The sequence below is a fragment of the Oryctolagus cuniculus genome, chromosome 2 (genome assembly GCF_051225735.1).
Source record: "Oryctolagus cuniculus isolate XC-2025 breed Fujian yellow rabbit chromosome 2, ASM5122573v1, whole genome shotgun sequence".
In the NCBI taxonomy this organism is placed as follows: domain Eukaryota; kingdom Metazoa; phylum Chordata; class Mammalia; order Lagomorpha; family Leporidae; genus Oryctolagus; species Oryctolagus cuniculus.
The window spans coordinates 80,056,101-80,079,265 of NC_142868.1; the positions used below are offsets into that span (position 1 = coordinate 80,056,101).

At 45.0% G+C, this 23,165-nt stretch overlaps 1 protein-coding gene across 3 annotated transcripts in view; it reads left to right on the forward strand.

The window, feature by feature from the left end:
• Positions 1-7,699: 7,699 nt before the first annotated feature.
• Positions 7,700-23,165, forward strand: part of LONRF1 (LON peptidase N-terminal domain and ring finger 1) — a 39,492-nt gene continuing 24,026 nt past the window's right edge. The window contains exons 1-2 of one of the 3 annotated variants that reach the window (XM_008274063.5): positions 7,700-8,575; positions 21,950-22,068. In XM_008274063.5, the coding sequence (XP_008272285.4) occupies positions 7,843-8,575; positions 21,950-22,068 (852 nt within the window). In that variant the 5' untranslated portion in view covers positions 7,700-7,842. The remainder of the gene's footprint in view (positions 8,576-21,949; positions 22,069-23,165) is intronic. The other 2 variants (XR_016229980.1, XM_070068512.2) reach the window with 2 other exon arrangements.

Sequence of the window (23,165 nt, forward strand, 5' to 3'; positions counted from 1 at the left end):
AATTGGAGAAGAGGGGCTGGCGCTGTGACATAGTGGGTTAAAGCCTTGGCCTGAAGCGCCAGTATCCCATATGGGCGCTAGTTCTGGTCCTGGCTGCTCCTCTTCTAATCCAGCTCTCTGCTGTGGCCTGGGAAAGCAGAAGAGAATGGCCCAAGTCCTTGGGCCCTTGCACCTGCGTGGAAGACCTGGGAGAAGCTCCTGGCTCTTGGCTTCGGATCGGCGCAGCTCTGGCCATTGCGGCCATCTGAGATGGCCAGTGGATGGAAGACCTCTCTCTCTGTCTCTACCTCTTTCTGTAACTCTGTCTTTCAAGCAAATAAAATAAATCTTAAAAAAAAAGAATTGGAGAAGAGATGTGCATCCTTCTCTTTGGTCTGTGATCCTAAACATATCTAAAGCATGCAGTGGACAAAGACTAAAAAGTTAACTGTAAAGCACATTAGAAAGATGTTCTCCCAAAAAAACAAAATAGATGTTTTCCACTCATCTTGTCTCTCTCTCTTTCTCTCTCCTTTTTTAAGATTTTATTTATTTGAGAGGCAGAATTATAGACAGAGAGAGGGAGAGACAGAAGGAAAGGTCATCCATCCACTGGTTTACTCTCCAAATGGCGGCAACAGCCAGGGCTAAGCCAGGCAGAAGCCAGGAACTTCTTCTGAGTCTCTCATGTGTGCAGAGGCCCAAGCACTTGGGCCATCTTCCACTGCTGTCCTAGGTGCATTGACAGGGAACTGGATTGGAAGAGGAGCACTGGGACCCGAACTGGCACCCACAGGGGATGCTGGAGCCGCAGGTGGAGGCTTAGCCTACTACACCACAGCGCTGGCCCCTCTCCTGACTTTCTCAGCCACTGACCTGGTTGCTTATTTTCACTTGTCTTGATTCTCAGATTTGTAAATTTTCATCTCCTGGTTATTCTTATTCAAGTAAGCTGATACTACAATTTCATTTCTACTTATCCCTCTGAAATATAATTATTATCTTATTAAATCCTGCCCTTGGAAACTGTGTTAGGGCTTCCATTCCACATCGTTAATTCCATAGGCTTCACTCTCCCCTCTAATCATGGTACAAGTGAGCATAGCCCTCCCAAGGAGAAGTTGAGCATTTGAGAAAATATGGTTTTGGTTGCACTAGAGTTTCTCTTTTATATATTCGACAATTTTTTGTTGTTGAGGATCTATTCTATGTTCTGGGCAGTGAATATTCAGTAATGAATAATGAAGCTAAATCCCTTGTAGGATTTGTATTATTTGGGGGAGACAAACAATAAATAAAACATACAGTAAGTTCGGAAGAGATGCTAAAGAAAAAAATCAGGAACGGCGGTAGGGAAACGAGGTGAGCACCACAGAGTGGGTGACATTTGCACAAAACTCCAGGAGAATGGAGGAGGCTTCTCTGCCTATCAGAAAATCATCCCAGGCAAGGGAGACAGCAGGTCAAAGGCCCTGAAGAGGCCAGTGTGCCTAGGGAAGAGTGGAGGAGGGGTGGTAGCAGAAGATGAAGTCAGAGAGAGGTGGGGGGTGGAGACAGAGCAAGTGCTGACTTCTGGGTCGCAGTCAGGAGGCCGGGGATTTTCTTCAGAGTGAAATAAAAGCAAACACTAGGTTTTGAGGAGCACATTGTTTATACTCTAAGATGAACAGCCTGGATGTTGTGCTGATAAAGGAATGAGGAACAAATGCCAAAAGCAGAGGCTGCGTAGAAGGCAACCGTTGTCATCCAGGCAAGATTGCTGGTGGCTTGGGCGAGCGTGGTAGTGGGGAAGCATAAGATCCGTCAGGTTGGGCTACAGCCTGAAGGTAGAACCCTGAGGATGGTCTGATGGACCAGATGAGAAAAGAAGGAATGGAGGATGCCTCCAAGAGTTTTTGACCCATCTAGGCAGCCCACCAAAACTTCTCAGAACTTCAAAGACTGTGCTGACTTTTCTAGGAGTTTAGGAATCATTTAAAACAATCATGCTATTGGTAATACCATATCATAAATTCAAAGTATGAATGCTGGGGCCAGTGCTGTAGCATAGTGGGTAAATCTGCTGCCTTCAGTGCCGGCATCCCATATGGGTGCGGGTTCTAGTCCCAGCTGCTCCACTTCTGATCCAGTTCTCTGCTATGGCCTGGGAAAGCAGTAGAAGATGGCCCAGATGCTTGGGCCCCTGCACCTGCGTGGGAGACCAGGAAGAAGCTTCTGGCTCTTGGCTTTGGATCAGCACAGCTCTGGCTGTTGCAGCAAACTGGGGTGTGAACCAGTGGATGGAAGACCTCTCTCTTTCTGCCTCTCCTCTCTCTGTGTAACTCTGACTTTCAAATAAATAAATCTTGAAAAAAAAAAAAAGAATACTTTGTGTTTCTTGATTTATATATACTAAAATTATATGGTGTGTGTACATGTGTGTGTGTGTGCAAGCACGTGTTTTGCAGGTTGAAAGTGTAAGGCCACCACAAAACACACCTAACACCGGAGTAAGGGAGTTTTATTATTGGGGGGGGGGTGAGGACCAGACAGGCTACCTCCCCGTGCAGGAGAGAACAGCAGCCTGTACTGGAAGAACAGGTCTTATATAGCTTTGCAGAGGAGAGGAAGTGGGAGCAGGGAATCCATTAGGGTGGGGGTGGAGCTGACGCTTGTGGTTGGGCCATTTGGTCACCTGATTTCTAGTAAGCTAGGCTAGGCTTAGGATACAAGCTTATTGTACAAGATGGCTACGGCGCAGAGCTTAAGATGGTAAGATAAGACAGCACCATTTTACTAACAGTAAGTCTGAGCTCAGGATGGCAGCACGGCCAGATTCTAGCGAGGGCAGATGGCTCACTTCTTGCTGTGTTTTCACGTGATGTATGTGATGGAGGCAGCTCTCTGGCCTCTTCTCAAGACAGCACTGATCCTATCGGTGAGGGCCATGACCTAGTCACCTCCCAAAGGCTCCATCTAACACCAGCATATAGACGGATAGAGGGATAGATAGATGGATGGATATCTAGATATATAGATATAGATATAGATATGATGTGTAATGATCTGTTTCTACTTGCAGAATTATTTCCCATGCCTAAGGAATACTAAAGCCAGTTGTCTTAATTTTAAGACAAGAAATGCTGATGGCTTGGGCCAGGCTGGTGGTGGTGGTGGGACTCAGTGGGGTGGAGATGGGAAGAAGGGGTCAGATTCAGGACATATTCTAAAGTCCAAAAGACTTGTCTGACAGACCAGGTGGGAAGTATGAGAGATGGAGAAGATGTCTTAGCTCAGGATGCGATAACAAAGTGCAAACAAAGCTTACTGATGACAAACACTTGTTTCTTACACTTCTTGGAGGTGGAGGTTTGAGATCAAGGCATGGTCGACTGCTAGTGAGAGCAGATAGCTGTCTTTTATAGTGTTTTCCCATGACTGAACACAATGGGAGCCATCTCTGGCCTCTACTCCTATTCCCGAGCATTCCAGCCTCATGACTTAGGCTCCACTTAATACTGTCATATGGAGAATTAGATTTCAGCATATGAATTTTGGGGGGAACCTCCAGTCTGTAACAGAGGAGATGGGGAGAAATGAGTGTGCGAATGCTAAGTAAGCTGTTGTCACTAACAAGAATGAAGAAGATGATACCTCAACAATGATCTCATGTCTTCTTGGTGCCTTGGTGCTGGTGACACTTCAGGGAAAAAGCTGGGCAGGCACCCCAGATCTCAAGAAGCTTGCATTGTTGGGATGCACACAAACAGTCCATACTCATGTATAATAGATCAGATGATGGTAAGTGCTGAAGGCGTGGGCAGCAAGGAAGGACAATGGGCAGTGCCAGGGGAATTCATCTGTGGCCAATTCTTAGAATTTGCTAAATAATATATGAGGTTTTATTTCTTTTTAATAGCTCGATCCTGGGAAATGCATTCATTTTATCAATTTGACTGCCAATGAAACAGAATATGAGTTATACACTTAGCATTTCTAGAGTCTTCATTAGAAAGGGAGAGTTAAGACTGATACCCTTCCAGCATTGTGGTGCAGTGGGTTAAGCCACAGATTGCGATACCAGCATCCCATACTGGGGAAGGGGTACGATTCTCAGCTGTTCCACTTACGATCTAGCTCTTTGCTAGTCCGGTGGGAAAGCAGCAGAGGACAGCTCAAGTGCTTGGGCCCCTGCCACCTACCTGGGAAACCCAGATGGAGTTCCAAGCTCCTGCCTTCAGCCTGGCTCAGTCCTGGCTGCTGCAGATATTCGGGGAGTGAACCAGCAGCTGGAAGATTCTGTCTCTGTCTCCCTCTCTTTGTCACTCTGACTTTTGAATAAATAAATAAATAAATCTTAACAACAACAAAAAAGAAAGGTGCCCTTAGCAAGGGCAGCGTCTCTTGAAACCCTTGGTCATAAATGCCATAGGGATAACAGGATATTTTAGTATTGAGTGGTAAACTGTACTTGGTTAGAAAGTAGTCAATGCAGGTAACTGGGTTTAGATATCTACTTAAGATCACTTCTATTTAACCTACCCTGCTTGTCCTCATTAGGGCTTTTCACTTGGAACGCTATTATAGCAATCATATACTATATTTTTAGCATCTTATATAAACTTCCCCCCAAATGCCTTAGTTATATAACCCCCCTCCTCATGAGGTTTCCTCCAGCCTCTCAGATTTACAGCAAGGGTGAGGAGGTGTGTGTGGTAGGGGGTCCCTGTCCAAGGTCTGCCCATGGTCATGACCCACAGACTGACAGACTGGTTCTCCCTCCTGGGAACAGAGCTCGGGCCATGCCCATGTTGTGTGTTTCTTGGTACCCCCCCCCTATTCTCAGAATGCACCTTATGCTGTTAGATTTTCATCAGGTGCCCCATTGCTCTGTTCCTGGGTCTGGGAGACTCAAACAAACCCTAGGGCTGGGCCCCACAGGCAGAAGGCACCTTGGAGGCAGTTTCACTTCTCTCTATTTACAGATGGCAAATGTCACCCAGAGAAGCCAGGTGACTTGTCCCCAGGCAGAGAGGCAGAAACAGGCAGCACCAGGGTTCTGGATTCCCTCTCCAGGATGTTTTCTCTTAGACCAGGAGCTACTCAGATCTCAGTTTTCTCCTAGGCGTAGAAAAGGCACTGATGACGGGAGATTTGAGAGTTTACCGTCCTCACTGCACTGAACACAATGCTATCCACTGGCATGAATGAGGAAGAGGACACGCTTTGTTGCTCGGCTCTTTAAAGCTTACATTCAGTCTCTCTTTTTCAATGATAAGAATGTGAAGAAACAAATGGCAGAGTCAACCATCGCCAGAAAAAAAGAAGGTTCCAATACAAATCTTCAGCTGACTTATGAGCAAGAAAAGCACTGTGTTATGTTATTCTTAAATAGGAGTTTACCGAACTATATCAGGAAGAGTCTTACCGTGGGGCAGTGGGCGGGAGGAATAAGCAGGGAACGTGGTGATAAGCATTTTCCAAATTAGGAAACAGATACGCTTTTCTTCTCACTCTCTTACATAACTGATCTATTTTAGAACACAACACGAAAAAACTGAAATGAAATACAAATCGCGGGATTTTACTACTTCGTTAGCTAAGAATGACACAAGTTAACACTCCTCAGAAGAGAGAGGAGAACTCGTCCTCCATCTCTCCTGCTTTCCCGGGCTGACTTGCAGGATTCCCTCTTTTCCATCACAGCCTGCTGGCTGAGTCAGAGACCAAAGCCTACATTTTAAAAAATGAATGAAGACACTAATTTCTCTGTCTCTTTTGAACTGGAAAAAAAAAAAAAAAAGGGCAGTTGCATCAAAGCGCAGGTTCCTTTCTGATGGTCCAGAATGCAGAGTGACCTGTTAGGGTGCCAGCGACTGCTTTGCTACACTTCCTGATTCAGAAGAGGTTGTGCAGCATCCAAAGGCCACAGCGGCTGCACAGCCTCTTACATAAATAAGTTACATAAATGAGAACAAGTTATGTAAATGTATAAACCAGCAAACACGAATCATAGCCATTCACAAATGCCAAGGAGAGCTCAGCAAGATTCCTCCCACAGTCCCAACCTCCCCTCCCTGCCCTGCCACAGTCCCAGTACCATACTAATTGTGCCATTTTATTTCACATCCGAATCAGATGTGGTTATTTGTCCTATCTGTCTATTAGGGAATGAAACTCCAAAGGACAAATGATATTTTTCATGATTTTCTGAACCACACATTTTACTTTGAGGGGAAATCCCAGAATGGATTTAAACTAGTGTTGAAAAGACATCTGAGTGTTTATCAATTCGCTCAACTCACTGTATGATCACGATCACATTTATTAGCTGTTTACCACTGCACGTTTGGCAAGCTGCTGTTACGGACAAGAATGCATCCCGTAAGTCAAAGGGCACGTGCATAGGGATACTCAGTCTTTGGGATTTGTAGCTTCAAGCTGGTCTGTGGGCATGTGACTCAAGTCATCGTTCTGCTGGCTGAGAGGTCGCAATTCAGGGGGATTAGGATTGGATTTAAGTTCATGCCTGTGAATACACACCGAACAATTAGGCCACGGGGCTTGGATCCCACTACAACTTGCTGTAGGCGCAATGTAAATGAAAAGTGACCTTGTGTGTCTCTGCACCTTGTGTGTCTCAGTATTTTCTCGGTCAGCTTTTTGTTCATTCCCTTTTGGGGAATGAATCTATAACTATTATCAATACCATAACATAGCAGTTAAATCCTCTCTCTTCATTACTTGTGTGAATTCGGACAAGTAAACTTTTCTTTTCCAACCGTCTGCAAAGTAACTAAAAAGTTTTAAGTCTCTTCCAACATTAACAACCCAGAACCCTATATTCAAAACTATAAATATTTTCAATTGAGAGTTTTACACTCGCTGCTGTCAACTTCCAGGAAGTATAACCCATTACCTACAAGTGGGATCATTTCTTTTTGTTCTGTCTGTAAAGCTGCAGACCCAACTCGGGATGTAGGGAGAGAGTACCTGCCGTGGGCAAGGCATCTTTCCTTGGGGAATACAGACTTCCCCCAGCTGGAAGGGGGATACAGCCGGCACCCCAAGAACCCGCGAGCTAGGAAATGAGTTTTGAACTGGAAAGGCCGCGGCCACTTGGCACCAGAAAAAACTGGAGGGAGCTGCGGACTTTTGCGTTTGTGTCTAATGTAGACCGACGGTAGTCGAGTCACGAAGTCGTCAGACGGCACTTGTCGCGGGCCCGCCACCTCTGTAACCTGAGGCATACACCTAAGACGCCACCCTGCACCTGACGACCCGGACTCCGCGCAGGGCGAGGGCGCAGGTCCCCAGCCCGATGGGGCAGTGCGTCGGGGGAGCGCGGGCGGCGTGGGCCTCCGTCCCGCGAGGAGGGGGTCCACTCAGCACAGCAGCGCCCACCGAGCAGAGGCGAGGGAGGGGGCCGCTGCAGGCGGGGTCGTCGGCGGGGAGGCCAGCCCCGGGTGGGTGATAAAGGATCCTTCGGGCTTTGTTTAGTAACACGCCAGGCCCTGCTCTCCCGAGAAACCAATTAGATCCCCGCTGCGGGATCATCTGACCTGCGTCCCCCACCCGCAGGGGGCTCGGAAGGGGCGGGGCTAGGCGGGGCCGGGCCGGCGACTCCTCGGGAACGCGGCCGCGGGTGGTGCGGGGGAGTCCCGAGCGCTGGACCCGGACCTGGGCCCGCCCCTCGGCAGAGGCCCCGCCCCACGCAGGCCCCGCCCCCGGGGCTTCCCGGGCGCGCGCCGCCCCGCCGTGTCCGCGCGCCACGCCCCCCTGCTCGCGGGCCGCGTGCGGAGCCGCGCGCCCCGTAGGCTCTGGGACCGTGGCGGCGGGCGGCGGCGGCGGCGGCGGCGGCGGCGGAGCAGCCGTCCGCGGGCCATGTCTTCTCCGGCCGTGGCGAGGGGCTCTCCGGGAGGGAGTCGGGAGACGGCCCTCAGGCCCCGGAGCCGAGGCCGGTTTTGGGAAGTGGGCGGCGGCGGCGGCGGCGGCGGCGGCGGCGACCAGCTGGAGCGCGCGGCCGCGGAGTCGGAGCGCTGGGAGCTGCTGCTCCGCCGCGGCGAGCTGCTGGCGCTTGGCGGCCACCTGAAGGGAGCGCTGGAGGCGTACGCGGCGGCGCTGCGCCGGGGGGCCCCGGTCAGGCCCGAGTGCCTCGGCACCCTGGTGGACTGCCTGGTGTTCAACTACCGGCTCCGCCACGGGCTGGGCTGGAGCGCGGCCCCGGCTGCCGGCGCGGGTGCGGGCGGGCTGCTCAGCTGCCTGGGCTGCCGCGGCTTCCTCAGCGAGCCGGTGACGGTGCCCTGTGGCCATAGCTACTGCCGCCGCTGCCTGCGGAGAGAGCTCCGCGTCCGCTGCCGCCTCTGCCGGGACCGGCTGCCGCCCGCCGCCGTCGCCAGTGCCGCGGGTGCTGAGGGGACCGGCCCGCGGCCGCCGCCTCTGGCCGCCGCCATCGCGGCCTCGGACTTCAGAACCAGCGTCGTCCTCAACCACCTGGCCGAGAAGTGGTTCCCGGGTCAGCGCGAGCGAGCCCGGGCGGCCGGCCGGCTCGGGGAGCTGCTGCTTCAGGGGCGCTACCGGGAGGCCCTGGCCGCCGCCTGCGAGGCGCTGCGAGCAGGTGACGGCGCGGGGATGCGGCGCGGGCCCGACCGACCCCACCCTCCTTTCCCGGGCGGGCCGGGTACCCAGAGCGGGTCTGCGCCCTGGGGCAGGCTCGCCCTGCTTCCCCGGGGGCCGCTGGGCACTCGGCGTGCGGGATCTCGGGGTGCTCGAGGGTGTGGGAGGGGGCGGCGCCCGGGGTGCTTCGGTCACAATGGGGATCGCCCTGGGAGCCCACTGTGACGCGGCGCGGGGAGGGGCGCGCGGGCGCGGGGTTCCCTCGGCCGCGGCCTGGCGCTCGGGCGCGCGCGCGTGCGGCGCGGAGCTGCGGGCCCCCGGGCCGGAGGCCGCCCTGGCGCGGGATGGGTGGGAGCTGGGGGAGCCCGAGCGGCCGCCCGCTTCCTGCCGCGCTCTTTCCGGGAATTGGCGGCTCGGGCCCGGCAGGGCCGGGCCACCCCGGGGGTGGGAGACGACATCGCGGCGGGGCGGGGATCCCCAGCCGAGGTTGGGCGGGCTAGGTCTACCTTCCCGACCCGCAAAAGTCACCGGGGCAATTGGAAGCCGCGGGAGGGCAGAATTGCATAAGCTGGGGTGGAGGGGCGTTGTGTAACGGGTGACGTCCGGTGGGCGTGGCGGGAGCTCGGCGCCCGCACCCAGTGCCGCGAGGCCCCTCCGGCCGCGGTGGTCAGCTCCTACCTGGAAGTGCCCGCGGAGTGGGTGCATCTTGAGGCGTCCACCTGCTCTTCTCAGGTCACGCCGGTTTCATTGTGCTGACTCCGGAATACGCCCAGCCCAGGGCAGGGATGCAGAGGTAGTCTCTAACCCAGAGTTACCGCCTCGCTTCCGTTCGCCTTTCCACTTAAGATCGAGCCCAGGGGGAAAGGCCGTGTAGGGCTTTTGTCTCTTCCTTTGTCTCCAGGACGCACCCTCGGCTTCCCAACTTCAGTTAGCACTTTTCCCAAGGCGGTTTTACATTGTGCCAGACGCGCCTGTAAAACTTCCGTTAGAAAAAATGAAGTTCTTGGATCAGTTCTTTTACTAGGGGGGGGGTTTCACTACCCCCTCCCCAAGGACATTATCCAGGGCAACATATCTGGCAGTGTCTAGGGACATTTTTGGTCCCCACCTCTTGTAGGCGTGATGCTGGTCCCGGCACTGTGGGCACTGTGCGGCTGACCTGCCACCGCCAAGAATGCAGGCCCCAGACGACCATCAGTGGCACTGTGGGCGACACTTGTATGAAGTGGATTGCAAGATTTTCATGTCGCTGTGTTGGCAGGAAATAATGCTTGGGGGAAATAATCCCCAAGGAAATAGACATGAAATATTAAACTGACTTTGGGTGTTAGGTAAGTTTAGACACTGTGGAACTGAAAATACCCTCCTGTGGGTGCTTAGTCATATTGAACCAGTGACAGTGTCTTGAGTTATTTAGAACCTTCAGAGTTCACAGCACAAACTTGCCATGTTTTTGAGGCCTTTTAGTGTGTCTGTGGAGGAGGCAGTTGTAAAATATGGTAATAGTCTCAGAACAAAAGGAAAATAATTGGGTATTAAATTCTGATACACCTGACTGCCTCTTGTGGGCAAATAAGCCAGAATTGGCTGGATAGAACACCTATCACAGACCATGTGAGAAAGCAAGGGCTGGAGCAGTGCAGTGACTTGCCCCAGTCACACAGCTGGCTGCTTGGAGAGGCAGCTGTGTGTCCCTTTCTAAAGTGGGCCTTGTGTTCATCTGGTCTTTATAGGTCATCCACTCAAGTGCTCATGCACATTTCCCAGGAGGGTTTTCTATCACTAGTATAAAATAGAGGATAAAACTCACCAACAGCACTATTCAGTATCTACGCCTGACATGGTGATATGACATTCTTTTAAATTAGGTTCTTTATAAGCTTTGAGGTCCTATTCCTTGGAAGAATAGTGAACACATTACAGATTTAAGTCTAGCTTCATGTTCTGTGACTAATATTTTTTTGAAAGTTTATTTTGTTTATTTGAAATGCAGAGTGATAGAGACAGAGTGAGCCCTTCCATCCTCTGGTTCACTCCCTAAATGCCCTCAGCAGCTGGGGGCTGAAGTCAGGAGCCAAGAACTCTATCTGGCTCTCCTATCTGAGTGGCAGAAACCCAAGTACTTGGGCCATCAAATGCTGCTTCCTGAGTGTGTAAGCAGGAAGCTGGATGGGAAGCAGAGGTGGGATTTCATCCCCAGCATGCAGATACGGGATGCCAGCACCCCAAGCAGTGTCTTGCCTACCTGACCAATGATGCCAACCCCAAAGACTAATATTTAGTTAAGGAAGCTTCTGGGCCTTGTATGGAAAACAACACACACACACATATACACACACACATGTGTACATATGTACATACATATATAATTTTTTAAACAGAAAAATACTGAAAGACCTACTCTCTTTTTTAAGTTACATAAACTGCACATAAGGATTTTGCTTGTTTAGCTACTTAATCCTGCTTTTATATTACTAGAACCCAAGTCCCAACTTTCACCTCATTAGGCCTTTGAAAAATTAATTCCAAACTTGAAAATGTGCCTGATTGGTATTAATGATGACACGTTTCTTTACCTTTTGATTTCTTGGTGTGAAGTAGGAGGAAAAAGATTAGAGTTAACAAATTATAGTCAGTAAAGGGCAGACTTATAAGTGATTTACAGTTTATGGGTATAAATAGAAACATTAACTAGTAGAGTTGTGTCTATTTGTATAGTTGTTAGGTTTTAACTTCTTTGGAGTTGGCAAGTTGGTGAGATAGGCACCTGAAATGTATGTATATCATTGTACAGTTGTTGTTATTAATGAAACTGCCATTGTTGGTAAGGAAAAAGACCTTCACTCCAATTTCTTAACACAATTCTTAAAATGAATCAAGTAAATGCTGTTAACTAGAAAAAATAGTCTGCAGTAAGCCCACACACATTCTAACGTATCCCTGTCAACAGCAAAGGAAAGCTTGAAAACCTTTGCCAAAATCACAAGTTTCCCATTGGGATTACATAAGTTCCTGTTGAATTGAAATATATTTAGATAACATTTAATCCATTGATCTTTTGGTATTAACTCTCAGATGTTTCATAACTTTCTTTTAGTATTCAAGGATATTATGTAAAAGTCTTGTCTGCATTGGAGCTTTATACTCGACTTTAGTGAATGATCCTACTGTGTAATGCTGTCTTCCTTTTCTTTTTAATGTATGTTTATACTGCCTCACCTCCTGCCTGTGTTTACCCCAGTCCCCAAAAGAAGACAACAGAACAGTATATTTTTCTGTATGACCTGGAGTAAATAAAGGTCATAAAGGGGAAGACATTTTATCTAAAATATTTGGGGAAGAAAAATTTTGTCTTTACTATTATGTGTCGTTTGACTATTAGCCAGTGTTTTTACAATCTTTATATCATTTGATCTCCACAGAGTCCTGTGGAGTCACACTGTCCTCAGAAGGAAAGTGAGGCCCCTCGAAGGAGAGTGAAGTGTAGCATAGTTATTAAAGCTGGGCTGGCTTCAAACAGGCTGCCTCTATCTTCTCTCTGATCCCAGGCATGTTGCCTCACCCGCTCTGTGTTTTCTTTCTCCATCCAGAGAGTGAGAATAGTGTCTACCTCAGAGGGTTGTTGTGAGAATCACACAGGTTCAAACATGGATTTCTTCAAATGGCACCTGGCACAGTCAGTGCGCAGCAAATATTAATTAACATACTTTTTAAATGTACAACTTATAGTATAGATGAAAGATGGCTTAGTGAAAATTTAAATCCAAATCTTGTGATTTTAAGTCTTCTGTCACATTAATAATATAACCAAAGTAGAGGTAAAATCTTGACTTTAGTTTGCACATATTAAACAGCAGTGATATTTTAGCATATATCATTTTTTTAAAATTTGTTTTGTTCAGACTAAACCCAAGGGAGGCACAGAGCAAGGTCATTGCAACTGTTATGTGGGGACTCTGTGGGGATTTCACTGTCTCTAAGAGTACACCTTTATTCCCAGCCCTAAGTTGCTACCATATGTTTTTCTGTTGTTTTATGGTTTATTTTATTTTACTTGAAAGAGTTACAGAGGCAGAGGAGAGAGAGAGAATGAGAATGTCTTCCATCTTCTGGTTCACTTCCCAAATGGCTGAAACGTCCAGAGCTGGGCTGATCCAAAGCCAGGAGCCAAGAGCTTCTTCCGGGTCTCCCATGGGGGATCAGGGGCCCAAGGGCTTGGGCCACCTGCTGCTGCTTTGCTAGGCCATAGCAGATGGCTGGATCAGAAGTGGAGCAGCCGGGTCTTGAACTGGTGTCCATATGGGATGCTGGCACTGCAGGAGGTGGCTTTTACCCGCTACGCCACAGCACCGGCCCTATCATATATCATTAAAATACAGATACTATAAAGCTTAAATTATAAGATTAGTCAAACTATAGGTAAATGTGAATGTATTTGAAGAATATCTTTAGCAACTTGATCAAGTTAAAAATGAAGATACTTGAATTTAATCAATAATATTTGTGCTTTTGCTTATTGTGCAAAGAACTTGCAACAGTAAACATTGATATTTATATGGTGCTTTATAGGTCACAGTATTTTCACTTCCATTTTCTTAATACTTACAAGAAGATTTGAGATAAGAAAGCAAAGGTTGGGACCCGTAATTAACTAGAGGACTGTAGAGGACAAAAGCCCCAAGGATTTTAGAACTTTCTCAAGGCAAGTAAGTCACTAAGTTAGAAGTCAAAGCCAAAATATATGTTGCTTCAAAGCATAAAGTTGATGTAGAATTAGCATATGAAGCATAATCTTACGCATTCTTACCATCACTCAGCAAATATTTAGTAAATGCTTACGGTATACTGAGAGTTTTAGGTGCTGAAAATACAGAAGTGTGCAAAATAAAGTTTTGTCCTTATTGATTTTGCAGTTTTAATTTCTATTATAAATGCAACAAATTGATGATGAGTCTTTCCAGAAAATGGGGCTTACTGCTTAATTGGCTTCTTATTAGCAGAGTATATGCAGAATATCTATCTCTGCTTTTTTATAAGATGCTTTAAGGATTTTTGCCATGCTTTAGGGCTACTAAAAAGACCACTTATAATGGCACATATTATTGATGTAGAAGATGAAAAAACTCGATTCTCTTTTTTTTTTTTTTTTTTTTTTTTTTGACAGGCAGAGTGGACAGTGAGAGAGAGAGACAGAGAGAAAGGTCTTCCTTTTGCCGTTGGTTCACCCTGCAATGGCTGCCGTGGCTGGTGCACTGTGGCCGGTGCACCGCGCTGATCCGATGGCAGGAGCCAGGTGCTTCTCCTGGTCTCCCATGGGGTGCAGGGCCCAAGGACTTGGGCCATCCTCCACTGCACTCCCTGGCTATAAATGATTATTAAGTGCCCTTTTAAAATTGAGTAACTTCCATGTTTTTAATCTTTTTATTTATCAAATAATGCAGAATTTATCAAAATTCAGTTATCCTAGGTTTTTAATTTATACATTAACTTTTTTTATTCAAATTCACTTTTATTTAGTTGAATACTTTAAAGAAGGATTTATTTTATTTATTTGAAAAGTTGCAGAGAGAGACAGACAGAGGAGTCTTCCATTCCCCCTGGTTCAGTCCCCAAATGGTGGCAAATGGCTGGGGCTGGGCCAGGCCAAAGGCAGAATCCAGGAGCTTCTTCCGATCTCCCACGTGGATGCAGGGCCCAAACCATTTGGGCTGACCTCCACTGCTTTCCCAGGGACATTTAGCAGGGAGCTGGATTGGAAGTGGAGTAGCCAGGGCTCAAGCCAGTGCCCTTATGGGATGCTGGTTTTGCAGGCTTCAGCTTAACCTACTACGCCACAGTGCCAGCCTCATTAGTTGACTGTTTCTAAGAAGCTTGAAGATATTCAAGTACAATTTTACATGAGTTTGTGTAGTATTTGCCTTGTTCATTGCAAAGGCACCTTTGAAAATTGGGAGGACACTTTTTATAAAAGATGAATGACTAAAGAGAACACTAAAATTCAAGACTGCTCTTCAGTTTCTTTTTCCTTGGTAAGACAGCATTGGTCTTTTGCTTCACCTTCTTCCTCGACCCCCTGTTCTGTCTTATTGTCCAGTTTACACTGCTGATCCCAACAGAAATATTTACCTTTGCTAAGGTTTATATGGCTAACAGACACTATAGAAAATATTCTTTAATACCTTGTATTAAGAGCTAAGCTAGGGCCGGCGCCATGGCTCACTTGGTTAATCCACCACCTACGGCGCCGGCATCCCATATGGGCACTGGGTTCTAGTCCTGGTTGCTCCTCTTCCAGTCCAGCTCTCTGCTGTGACCCGAGAGGGCAGTGGAGGGTGGCCCAAGTGCTTGGGCCCCTGCACCTGCATGGGAGACCGGGAGGAAGCACCTGGCTCCTGGCTTCAGATCGGTGCAGCGCTGGCCGTAGCGGCCGTTTGGGGTGGGGGTAAACCAATGGAAGGAAGACCTTTCTCTCTGTCTCTCTCTGTCTATAACTCTACCTGTCAAATAAATTAAAAAAAAAAAAAAGAGCTAAGCTAATTTCTTCATCAGCTTGTTTGGAAGGACAAGGACAACAGCTATTCTTGATTGAGTCACTCATGTGCCAGGGTGTGTGCCGCATTTTCTTATTCAGTCCTCAGGACAGTTTTTGGATATGGTGTTTATAGGTGAGCATTTTACTGATGAGGAGCCTGAGGTGCAGCATTACATGGTCTAAAGGATAGTTGAACTCAATCTTATGAATCCAGGATTTATTATCTTAATTACTGTGCTCAACTATTCCTGGACATTATTACTCAGTTATTAACAGCTTATCAGGCTTCAGCTTAACTGTGATAACCAAGTCCTACTGTACTAAACTTAATAAAGTAATGGAAGCAAAAAAATTTATTTTGTCTAGTCATTAGAAATTTTGGTAGCCTGACATATAAATCAGAAATAGACACTTCGAAGAATGAGAAAAAGGATACAAACTTGGAGTTTTGTGTACCTAGACAGTTCATATATAATTTTAAAGGTCAAACTCAGGAAATGCATATTGAAATAATGATGCTATTTTAGTTTGTTGTTTTTAGTAAACAAGCAAACACAGTTTGTGGAAGTGTAAAAGTTTTTATTTAAAGGAGGTCTAATAGAATTTATTGAAAGCTTTGTATATCTTTGTAAATTTCTACGTAGTCATTCAGCTGTGGAAAATGAGAAAGAAAAAAAGGTGATACCAGGGATATATTGATAGGTGTTGTAGTTTATACTAGAAAATGGAAGTAACTTAATTGCAGAGTAAGGACTTTTAAATAGATTATGGGTATGGTAGAACAGTTTGTGGCCATTAAAAATCATGCGGACTAGTAGTATATGGAGAAAAAAGAGGGTTATAAACAGTACATATGGGGGGCCGGTTCCGTGGCTCACTTGGTTAATCCTCCGCCTGCAGCACAGCATCCCATATGGGCACTGGGTTCTAGTCCCGGCTGCTCCTCTTCCAGTCCAGCTCTTGCTGTGGCCGGGAAGGCAGTGGAGGATGGCCCAAGTGCTTGGGCCCTGCATCCGCGTGGGAGATCGGGAAGAAGCACATGGCTCCTGGTTTCAGATCGGTGCAGCGCCGGCTGTAGTGGCCATTTGGGGAGTGAACCAACAGAAGGAAGACCTTTCTCTCTGTCTCTTTCTTTCACTGTCTATAACTCTACCTGTCAAATAAATAAAAAAAAATCCTTTAAAAAAACAGTACATATGGTATATCTTATAAAACCGGACATTAAAAATATAATCTACACACATGGAAGAAAAATACAGAATATATACTGCCATTGTTTTGGACTAGCCTGCTGCACTAGCTCCAACAGACCAGAGCAAACCAGAATGGAGTCCCTTGTGTTAAGTGCTAGATAATCAAACTGAACTTTGAAACTGGCCAGTTTCTTTAAAAAAAGAAGAAAGATGGAAAATCAGGAGATTCCGGTCAGTCTGAGTCAGCTGAACAAAGAAGTCTCCTCTGTTAGAAGTCCATAAGGAAGTAAGGACCAATCTGCTCTTCATCCTTTTTCTGTTTTCTCAGCCCTTTTGTTCCTATAAAGCTAACTTCCTCTGCTCAACTCATCTGAACACCCATTCTATGTTGTAGAATTAGTTGTTGCCTGTTTCTAGAATCACAAATGCCAATTTGCTCTTTAATCTCCATTTGTAGTGACTTTGTCTTCTGACGATACAAATCGAGAACCCCAACCTTAGTATCTTGATATCCAAGATGTCCCAAATCTGAAATTTTTTTTGAATGTCCTGTTGGCCAGCATTCAAAAAGTTTTGGGTTGTGGAGCATTTTGAATTTCAGATTTTCGAATCAGTAGGGTCTATGCAAATATTCCCAAATCTGAAAAACTGTGAAATCTGGTCCCAAGCATTTTGAATAAGGAATGCACAACCTGTAATGATACTGGGTCTAAGGAAAGAGAAAATGAGAGCATGAATTCAGCGTAAGGGATCAGATTTTAATTAATTTCTTCTAGTTTAGGAAACATTCATCACAGCCAGGATTTGAGGTGACAAAGACAGGACGTAATAGAGGGAGCTCAAAAATAGATTTTAAAATTACTCTAATAAATGCTGTGCATATTCAGTAAAGGAACATAATTATAATAGCAAACACTTAAATAATGCTTTCCGTTTTTAAATAATGCTTTCAACTTACTGATCCCTGTTCTAAGTACTTTGCGTGCCTTAACTGTCTTGAGTAATCCTGTGAGGTAGATGCTGTTATTAACAAAGCATAGATGTAAGCAACAAGAACTCTGGAGCCAGACTGCCTGAGTTACTCACTCTCTCTGCTCAATTTCCTTAGCTATAGAAACCAGGATAAGAGCGCACATTCAGCTTAATGGTTAAGATGCCCACGATGAACAGTGGAGTGTCAGGGTTTACTAATGCAGACTGTGAGAGGCAGACTGTAAGAGATAATAGCTCAAGTAATTGGGTCCCTCCCAGCCTTGAGAGACCTGGATTAAGTTCACAGCTCCCAGCTTTGGCGCTGGCCCAGCCCGAGCTGTTTCAGACTTTTGGGGAGTGAGCCAGCAGATGGGAGGTCTCTCTCTCCCTCTTCCTATTTCTCTCTCTCTCTCTCTGATTGTCAAATTTAAAAAATGGACAATACTAGATCCATATTAGGTTATTTTGAAGATTACAAATTGTTTAGAACAGCACATAAATAATATTTCTTAAAAGTAAAATTTTTAGAAACGCAGTTTTGTAGCTAAGGAAAGAGATGATTTATAATTTTTCCCAAGATCGTTGAGTAGGTGGAGGAGCCAGAAACTGAATCCAGCCAGTCTAACTTCAAGGCTTATGCTCTTATGGAGGTAGACCCAAAGGAAGGCATTTTGGGATGAGATTGCAGAGCTAGTCCTGTGGTATGAGAAAGTTATCCACACAAAAAGGAGGTGGGTGAGTAAGGAATGGTATGGTAAGGGAGGAGCCCTATGAACAAAGGAAGGAGGCATGAGATAGGATGATATCCAGGAGGCAGAGTGAGCAGTTAGGTATTGTGGACACTTAAAGTGGGCGGTTAATAATGATAGGAAGTAAGCTGAAGAATGGACAGGAGCCAGCCATGGAGAACTCACTTGCTGTATTGTTCTACCTTTTTTTTTTTTTTTTTTTTTTTTTCAGCATAGGTTGAGGGCATAGGTAGGGTAAAACTTGGGGCAGGGAAAATGGACAGCAATGATATGGAAGATTTAGGGAGCCTGACCTAGGGCTACTAGCAGTAGGATTGGAAAAGAGGGGAGACAGATTTGAGAAGTAGTTTGAGAGGTGAAATTGACAAGGTGAAGGAAGATTCTGATTTGGGAAGTCAGAGAATATCATGAAAACACTCTTTTTCAGTGGAGAACATGCTTAGCTTGAAGAAAAGTATATAAGGCAATGAGAAATTTGTTGAATCTGAGGTTAGGGTGAAAAACCAGAATGGAAGATAAAGATTGAGGATAAACCATGATGAGAAGTAGCAGATCTCTCCCTGGTCCTAGTGGACAGGAAAAAAAGACCAGAGATAGTAAAGAATAAGATGACAGAGTTAATAACACAATCATTAATACTTGACACCATTATCACAAACCACATAGTCTTCGTTGTTTGTTGTTGTTGTTGTTACCTTTTTAACAAACTGGAAGGGTGTGAGATGCTGTGCCTGTGATAGATTGAGAGCATCCAACTGATGGGCAAGTGCAAGATTGGGTGACCTATTTACTCCAGGGTCCTCAAGGTCAGGTGGAGAGCAGGCTTTAAAATGTTTGTTGACTTTCAGGCTTGACTTAATGACACAGGAGCTGATTGCTGTTTTTCCGTTGCTGATCCAAGGCCAGGAGCCAGGAGCTTCCTCCAGGTCTCCCTCGTGGGTGCAGGGGCCCAAGGACTTGGGCCATCTTCTACTGCTTTCTCAGGCCATAGCAGAGAGCTGGATAGGAAGTGGAACAGCTGGGACTTGAACCAGTGCCCATATGGGATGCTAGCACTGCAGGCGGCAGCTTTAGCCGCTAGGCCACAGTGCCAGGCCCAGTGTATGTAAAGTATTGGAAATTGAACTCACCAGAAGAGATTTTTTTTTCCCTAATAGAGTCATTCAAAATAATTATTCACATTTGAAATTCTCTGTGAAAATATGACCTTCAAGGAGTTTGACAACAAAAGTTTTAAAATATGACTGTTTTCATGTTGGAGGGCACTTCGTCTCTTCTTACCCCAATACACACTAATGTCTTAGGGTCTTCTGTAGGGGTCTCAATAGACTGTTTCTGTGAACAGAGGAGGGGGACACAAGTCTTTTTTCACTTGGTCAGAATGGAGGATTTTTTTCCGTGTGTCCTTTGGTTGTCTTCTTGATTGGCACATATTAATTGTGTGCATATTAATTGAGTACAGTGTGATGCTTCAATACATTGTGTAGGGACCAGCTAAGAGTAATTAGCATCTCTATCACTTTTGTAGATTGACAAGTTTTTTAGAAAGGTTTTCTGAGTCACTTCTAATGTTACCTAAAGAAACTGTAAAAGCTGATTGAACAGGGAAAGCATGGATAAAGGGCAGATACTCAACTGTTCTGAACATGCATTTGAAGTGTAAAGCAGTAAGGATTTGCTGTATAAGAAAAAATTTAAAATAATAAAGAAACAAGCCCAGTTAGGGATTCAGAAGTGGAACGGCTGCTTGCTGCAGCCGTGGACTTCTTGCTGGGGTGCTGGTGCTGGATATCTGTCTGAAGGACTCTAGCGAGGATCTCAGCTGTGAGGGGAAAGCTGGCCTTCCAGGGCCCAGTCCTTCACGAACCACTGAGTTGGATGCCAATGCCTGCACTTGTTTGCAGACTATTCCGGTACTCACGGGTCTGTTTCTGAGTTCTCGTATTTCTCACATCAGTGTGACACAATGCTGTTTCACATTAAAATAATAATTTCTATTTAGATGGTAAGTCCCTCAAAGACAGAAATAAGGTATTATTTAATTAAATAAATAATAGTATTTTTGAACAGCTACAGTGTCTAGCTTTATGTTAGGAACTCTTAATTACTTATTGATTAATCATATTGGACTTTTGATTTCTGTGTGTTTTGGTTCATGGATAACAATTTTTATTTCTTTTTAAGAAACAAAATATTCTAGGTATCTTAGGAAGTAAAAACATTTTCATAAATTATTAATTTCATTCTTCCTTTACATTTTTCATTGATGTAAAATTGAGAGAACAATTTAATTGCAGTTTCAAGCATCAGCAACTGAAAAAGCCCTAATTTTATTGTTGAGTTATCTATAAAAAATTGATCATTTAAAGATGAGAATACAGGTGTGCATTTTGTGTGGGATTAATATGCTGCTCGGAATGCCTGACTCCCATATTCGAGTGCCTGGGTCCAGGGCCCAGCTCTGCTCCTAATTCTAGCTTCTTGCTACTATGCACCTTGGGAGGCAGCAGGTGATGGCTCAAGCACTTGGGTCATGGCCACCAATGTAGGACACCCAGATTGAGTTCTGGGTTCCTGAGTTTGGCTAGCCCAGCCCTGACTGTTGCGGGGGTTTGGACAGTGAATCAACAGGTGGGAGGTGTCTATCTCTGGCTCTGTCTCTCTGTTGTTCTGGCTTTCAAATAAATAAAAAGAAATGCAAAAAATTTCTGACAGGTGTTAAGACCCTTCTCATAATAAAAGCTTTATTTTATGAGCATAAGTTTTTGAAGGCTTCAGAGATGAGGAACTCTAAAAGAAAAGTCAAGTTAGCATCATCTGTAGATGTATTGTAAGTTAATTTCTTGTTTAGACTTCAGTTTTACAATGTTTCTGTAGTAATTGATCATAGTCATATAAGTGAACCAACTAAATGTCTGAAATGCTGAAAGCCATAGAATGATTTATTTTTGCAAGTGTGGATGTAGAGGATAGTGAAATTAACAACAAAGTGTTTTTCTTCATGAGTGTTTGAAACTAAATATATGTTTATATATATAACTTTTATATATTATATATGTATATAAAATTATTCTATATGAGGGGCAGAGAGAGGGCAGGGAAGAAACAGACAGTTCCCATCCACTAGTTCATTCCTCCTGTGCCCAAGTTGTCCAGGTTAGGATCAGGCCAAAGCCAAGAGCTAGAAACACAAGCCAGATCTCCCATTGGCTGGCAGGTACCCAACTTCTTGAGCCATCACTTAATGCTTCAAAGAGTCTGCATTAGCAGGAAGCTGGAATCAAGAGCTAGACCTAGAATTTAAACCCCGGCGTTCCAAAATGGGATGTGTGCATTCAAACCGGCAGCCTACTGGGCCAGCTGCATACCACTTCAATATATTTTGAGATGGTTGAATACCAAAATTAGAATTTTGAGCTCCTACCAGCCGATTCTTAACTTCTATCCTTTAGAATAGGACCACTATATGCCCTCGATAGATTGAGCCTTGGTCAGTCCCTTGTCACTATAGGATTTCTGTGTGCAAAAGTTGCACATGTATTCATTTTTATGAACAATGATTAAGAAGTAAAGTAATAAAGATTCAAAATTACTATTAAAAGGCAAGTCTTTTAAGCATTTAAAACAAGTTTTTAAAAATTTTTGTAGATTGTCTTAAAATTATTTTACTTAGGGATGATAATTCATATTGTAAGCATTTTCAGTATTTCCTCTGCTAAAATAATCTATTTAGAATAATGGTAATATCTAGGTAAGATTCAACATGTAAAAGGGGTTGTCCCTATTCTGTACTTGGCTTATAAAGTTTAGTTTGGTAGATATTGACTCTAGAATCACTAAATCATTTCTTAATGGAGTATGATAATACTTTGTGGATTATATGATAATCTTTTAAAAATAATCATATCCTTTTAAAATATTTATTTCAGAGCCCAGTGATTTGACTCTAAAAATTTACAGAGCAGAATCATATGCTGGTCTCCAAGAGTTTAAAGCAGCCATAGAAGATTTAAATGCAGTTCTTTTTCAACTTCCAAACTGGCCTGAGGTAAAATCACTGTTTTACATTTGCATAAAGTTTAAAATTTCACCTGTTGGGAACATGCATTCAATTATGGTTATAAGTTTTAGCAAAACAGATATTTTGCTTTAAGCAAAAATCATAACATTCTAGAAATCTGGAGTCAGTTCTTAAATGGATGATATAATCTGACAATTTTTTGAATTAGAAGAAACCATTGTGTCAAACTGAGGAACACACTGAATTCATGGCACAGGAAAAACAAGAGAGGCATTAAAATTTTTCAACAGACTACCTAAAAGGTAATCTGTGGGTGTGAAATTGACATTTTGAGATTCCATGATTTTTTTTTTTTTTTTTGACAGGCAGAGTTGGTGAGAGAGAGAGAGAGAGAGAGAGAAAGATCTTCCTTCCATTGGTTCACCCCCCAAGTGGCTGCCATGGCTGGCTTGCTGCACCGATCTGAAGCCAGGAGCCAGGCGCCTCCTCCTGGACTCCCATGCGGGTGCAGGGCCCAAGCACTTGGGCCATTCTCCACTGCCTTCCTGGGCCACAGCAGAGAGCTGGACTGGAAGAGGAGGAAGTGGGACTAGTAGTACCTGGCACCCCAACCGGGACTAGAACCCAAGGTGCCGGTGCTGCAGGCAGAGGATTAGCCTAGTGAGCCATGGCACCGATCTGAGATTCCATGATTTTTAATAGCCCTTGTCTGGACTGTTGAGAAACAGTGGTTTTTTTTTTCTTCATATCAGTTGTTGAACTTTTTACTTAGTGTAGGGTTAATCTTATGAGTATAAAGTTAACTGAAAATAGATCTTCATAAAAATTAAGAATGGAAATAGGAGATGGAGGAGGGTGGGAGTGTGGTTGGGAGGGAAAATAGAGTGGGAAGTATCATTATATTCCTGCATCTGTATATAGGAAATATATGAAATATGTATACCTTAAATAAAATTTAAAAAAAAAGAAAAAAATTTTCAGCAAAGAAATAACTTGCCATTTTGTGAAGGCAGATACAGTCTGGACTAGGAAGTTTGGATCAAGGAGGTTAATTATGGAAAAAGGTAAATCTTTGAGGCTGGAAAATTGTCATTATAATAGCAAGGGGGTGATTAGGCAGTTTT